Below are 5,956 nucleotides of genomic sequence, written 5' to 3' on the forward strand. Positions count from 1 at the left end.
ATACTTGTTTTTAGTTGCTGACTTATTTACGCCTGTTGTCCCTCGTGGAGGGGCATAGGCCACCCACCAACTCTAAACATTGAACTTCCGATTGTCAATCTTATATTCTCACGATTACTCCATCTTAAATTATAATCAATTAAACCCTAAGTAACTCTATTCAGTGAATTTCATCAGTTTATGCTATACCCATCTTAAATGCAATTGTAAATTAGAAGATTCCCCTAACTTCAATGATCACTAAACTGGATATTTTGGTCCAAACAAATTGATGATTATTGTTTGTACTAATATTTATTTTAGGGATCAAGTAACTATTTACAGTGAAGTGCAAAGTATGAGACCATTACGTGTTTTGACTAAGTTTCTTATTAACCTCGATTAAAATTATTCTTCATTATGTAAGTAATTAAGTTCGACATGTCTACATTTCACTCACCTATTATATAGTATCTCTTACAATTTTACTTCAACATTTATTGTATAACTTTTTCTTCAGTTAAGAACATATCAGTGTTTTTGAGCATTTTAATTAGATGAATCTTTGGTACGGCTGTAATTTATGGAAAACCTTTGAGTCATGCTAAAGTGACCTTGAGAAACGTCAACCACTTACTAGGGTCGAAATAGGCTTATCAAAAATAATGTAAGGAATTAGAACTAAGAGTTAGAGTTAGAAGTTAAGGTTTGGAATAAAAGTTGTAATTTCCATCACAAACTGGCAGCTAGAATGTCAAAATGTCATTTAACCGAAATTCAGAAGTCACTATCTTGAGTCGGATTAACTCGTCCATAAATTATAGATCTGCCGAACTTTCTAGTCTTTATCTGCATATGACTCACTAAATATTTAGCGGATCCTGAAGACTTCACATTTATGTTTGATTATTGACTGCTAAACCCAACTACATTTCTGTTCATTAGAAAATATACTTTACTAAAGAAAGGGTATTTTTATCCAAGTTTTATTTACACTTAGTTTATAATTTTCCATACAAGTTGATGTCATATATTCCTATACTCCAAAGTAAATTATTAATAGTTTCCCCTATTTATTTCCTTTAATCTATCAGCTTCGTGTCGACATCAGAAAGTTTCATATATCCAAAGAAGAATTAATTCAATTCTCTATTCCTCAATTGAAAGTTATTATGAATGATTTGCATTCTAGAATTGAAAGTGAGAACAATAGTTCTGATTGTATTTACTCTTTCATTTTGAATATTGTATCATAGACTGTAATTCAGTAGTCTAACTTGTTAAAAAATGTATTATTAAGAACTAACTTAACATCAAATAAACACTCTTTATGACATTGTTGGTACATTAAGTCGATACTAGAAAACATCTAGGAAAATTGATATCAGATTTTACAAGTTTGTAGTGATTCACAACATTTTATGGTCGGATAAAACTGATCAGTCTCTATTAATTACGGATTAGTAAATTTCAAATGAATTAATTTTTTAATGGAATAACTGGAACTTTTGTATGTGATGTATGTATACGGCACAAAACTCACGGGTATGTGTAGCCTTTAGTAAAAACAAAATCATCATTATAGTCATTCAATCCGTATGCAGTAGTTTTTAGAACCTGTCCAATCGGTAAGCCACACGTTAAGATTTTGGAATGTCCTTTCAAACTATGAATAGGTGGAATGTCTTCGGCTCTTTCAGAGCTTCCTTGAGTTCACTGGTAGCCGTCTCCATGACTAGCAAACAAATTTCAGAAAATTAAGCCGGTTTTATGAGTGTATATGAATAATTAATAATTAGCAGTAGATTTTGTTTCATAGAGTAGCTAAAGTTAAGCAGGAATTATTTCAGTAACACTTTGAGATACATCTGACGAATTTCAGCTTCGAATTTAATAATTAGTTTTTAAAACAGTATGATAGATTCGAGTTAGTGTGAAGAAAATTGAAGTGTAGCCAGCATAAAGTTTGCCATAAAAGTTTTGTGTATGTTAGTAATACATAGATGGAAGTTATAGAACATTTGTGAAAGAAACTTATCCCTTTGACATTTAAACATAGACCATTTAACATTATTAATAGTTATATTATCATGGAAATCTTCGAAAATCATTGAATAAATGTACTCATCAGACATTACGTCAATGTCATAAGTATATTGCTAATCTGAATTCACTTCAGATAGAGAGAGAGATAATCGGTGATACATTATTCAATGAATCTCGTTAAGTCAAGCACAAGCTAATACACTAATTGTTCTTTTGTTTTGCTTGTTCATAGTTTATTACCCTGTTAAGTAGTCTATAAAGTACCTTTGTCATTAAGTAACTTATTGATCAGAGAATACACACAAATATATAGTTACATAATACATGATAGTATTTAAAGGGATATTATATTACTGTACAACTATTGTATAGCATTTATGCATTAGAGTTCTTACTTAATAAGCTTTTTTCTGATAATATAATAATTCAGCATTTCAATATTAACTTATTTATCAGTATAAATGACATTTAATTAAATTTAACATTGATAGTATATAACAGACCATAATAAAAATGATCACGAGGTAAATACTTTAGATTGATCTCAATCTGTTCAAACTGAATTGTTGAGAATGAATCCTTTAGTTTATTTTTGTATTATTATCTTGTATTATTGATCTAATATTCCTGATCTTAATATTCTATTCTTTCAGGTTTGAACAATTCTCTAATGTTATCATTAGTTGAAAGAGATGAGTTACACTTAGAACAAGGCGGTAAATTAATTGCTTTAGAAGATATCAAGTCGTAAGTTATCACCAAATGTGTGTTGTATGTTGACTTTTAATTGGATGATTTTAATAGTTGAATTCGTTAGCCGATCTAGGCTAGACCACCATAGAAAACCTAAAACTATGACGAAACGGTAATCCAGTGCTTCCAGGTTTTCAACGGTGGTCTAGCATAGATCGACTGATGATCTATCTAAAAGTCCATAACTGTTGATTACGATAATCATGCGGACCCCAACCAAGTGGTCTACACCTGTTAACACGGCTCGGTTTGATTGTCAGTGACTTCATGAACTAATGCCTTATTTTGGTTTGTTCGCCTCCAGCCTTCTCCTACGCCGGGCAGCATCATCCGTCAAGGTAGACGTTAATACGTTAAACACACACAAACACACGTAACACATGTTTTAACTACCTTAGAAAGTGAAGATTTACTACATCATCAATCGAATTATCATCCTTACCTAATACCCTATACCAATAGCTGGTGGAGAAAATGTAGATTCAATTCATTGTGTTTTTCGTGCAAGGTTTTGTATTATTCAGCACGCTTAATGGCATTTAAAACATGTCCTAGTTTTTACATCTCATTGCCTATTCTAGAAAAGGTGGACTAAAAACATTTAATAAATTACATGAAGTTTACTCAATTGTACACGTTGTTTGAGTCATTTATTATGCTTAACGTATAAACTGGAAAGCTATAATGCCGCTTTCAAAATATTAACTTTCATTGTTGGGCAGCGCAAACATTTGATTATTATTGAATAGTAAATAGGTGTAATAAGTATAAACTATATACATTCTAACAATAACCACTTTTAAACAACAGTTAAATCAAAGGACACTTCAAAATGTCGGTCATTTATAAAATGTTGAGGAAATTCAAAGATTTTTTTCTTAATTCACTTGTTCAATAATTCTATTTCAATAATAATAATAATCGATCGATCGATCAGTAGTCAATTGATTATATTAAATGATATGCAAGGTATTTTAGTTTTGTATGAACGAATTGATGGAAAATAGTCAAATTCAATAGTTTTCAGAACTTCCTTTTATACTATAAAATAAAGATTTGTGTGACATTCTTATTTCAGAGCTACTAATGGAATGTTAATGAAAATTTACATAAATCTCACTTTATGTTTCTAGATAACAAACGATAAAAGTATAATATACTGAGACACTTCAGTCAGCCAATCAGAATTGGGATTGTGGTGTATGCCACTGATATCGACAGATATCAGTGACATGTATAACCAGTCAAAATTGAAATGCCTGACGGTAGAATGTTAAGGTCGAAGAGAAGAGAGCGAGAACAGAGAGTGATTGGTGTGGAAACGAAAGAACAACGAAGTTTGAGATAATTGATTGACATGAAGTGTTTATTATGAGGTTCTCGGATTTTACTGAAATATTTTGTTTGCATATGTGTACCTAGTCCTACGTTGTAGCTGACTGACTGACTGACGGTAATTTTGTATTTACACATATGGTTGTCCCCACTGGTGTTCTCGTTCATTACAGCATAACACTTCATATATTTTACGCGAAGTTTAAAGGGAAGTGATAGATAACGTGTATGTCGTTATTCACCAAATTAACAGTATTTGGTTCTTAAAATATGTGTAATCAATGAAAATATCTATTATACAACCAAACTCTCAAATTCGGATGGGGTTTAAGCTAAATTACATAACATGCTTACTCTTAAGGAATATTGTGTTAAAATACTTGATGTCGTGCAATTGCTCATCCTTTTTTTACTCTTACTCTAAAACTCCACCCTAAGTTTCTCAAAGTTGTAAATTGTAAGGTAATAAAGCATTGGATTATAGCTCATTTCAGTTCGTGTTGAAAACCTTGACCCTATTTTATAAACGTAACTCAAAACTCCAATTCAACTAATAATACCTAACCCCAACTTTTTCGCATTATACATGATGTCTAGTTGGTGGTGACAGCTTTATAGAGCGATAACCTTAACTGACAATATTAACTGGATTCGTAATATTAATAATGTGAACTAGTCTTTTTTTCGTTACCAAAATGAATAATTTGACTTATGAGGGTTTCCTAATTGACTGATAAGTCACCCAAGGTTGTCAGTATACTTTAGTTTTATCTTACGTACTTGATTCAAATAGTCAGTTAACTTTTTTTATTGTATCTTTTTTATTACTGGGGATCCTGGTTTACTGGCTTGTTATAAATTAAAGATTTTGAGTCTGTGGTTGATTTGTTCATGGATAGCTCTAAATTCATTACCATTTCCTACTAAATTTGATGTAAATCTATTTTAATTTTCAAAAGAAATATCAAAATAGAAGTCTGATTTGAATGTCCCTTATGGATTTGACGAAATCGATACGTTAACTCTACTGAAACTTTTCATTTATTTGACACATAGTTTTAGCTTCTTTTTTAATCTGTTTACCATCTATAAGATTTTTCTTATATATTTAAGCTTACCAATATCTAATTTCTTTTTCTATTTAGCTGGATTAAAGAACTCAATATTCGTTCATCAATCCCTCAAGTTAGGCGACAATTATTTCTTAATCTTTCAAGTAATTTATCAAATAACACATACAGTAATGATGTTTTTCTTAAACCTCAAACCAAACATAACACTTTATCAAAAAAACCACAATGGATGACATCCTTATTTGGTCGAGCATCACAGCGACATACTCTTTCATTATAAGATTATATATTAATTATTTTTCTTTTTGTATATCTCAGATTTCATATATTTCCCTATTTGAAGAATTATGATCTTCAAAAATATGTCTTGTTCATTCCCAAATCCTTCTTCTATTTGACTTGTCTAATTCCCATCCTAAATTGATCTATACTTGTGCAGCTAATCGTTTTTTCTTTAAATATTTAACAAAGTAATTGTTAAATGACAGGATCTAAAATGACCTATTAAAAGAATAAACAACAACAAAATCAGATAAAAAGTCAAAATTGTCGATCAGAAACTTTCTTTTTGTTATGTCATCATCATAATGCTTATTTCTATACTAAGATATATGATGATTTGTCTATTACTTTTTTCTACAATATCTGAAACTCATTGTTGAAGCTCCTATTAATAATAAATAAAAAAGTTTGTTGGTATGTTACAACATTTCTTTTCTCTGGAATTGTCTTCATTTTCTTTGTTTCTGTACGTTGATTTTATCTTATGT

The 5,956-nt window shown here is 30.3% G+C and overlaps 1 protein-coding gene across 1 annotated transcript; it reads left to right on the top strand.

Moving 5' to 3' along the window:
• Window positions 1–1,151: 1,151 nt before the first annotated feature.
• Window positions 1,152–5,712, top strand: Smp_159440 (putative schwannomin interacting protein; the record flags this gene model as incomplete). Its single annotated transcript, XM_018789633.1, has 3 exons — window positions 1,152–1,179; window positions 2,679–2,772; window positions 5,259–5,712. The coding sequence occupies 3 exons, from the start codon at window positions 1,152–1,154 to the stop codon at window positions 5,464–5,466; spliced, it is 330 nt and encodes a 109-aa protein (XP_018655056.1). The 3' UTR covers window positions 5,467–5,712.
• Between the last annotated feature and the right edge of the window lie 244 nt (window positions 5,713–5,956).

The sequence above is a fragment of the Schistosoma mansoni genome, chromosome W, assembly GCF_000237925.1.
Source record: "Schistosoma mansoni strain Puerto Rico chromosome W, complete genome".
NCBI lineage: Eukaryota > Metazoa > Platyhelminthes > Trematoda > Strigeidida > Schistosomatidae > Schistosoma > Schistosoma mansoni.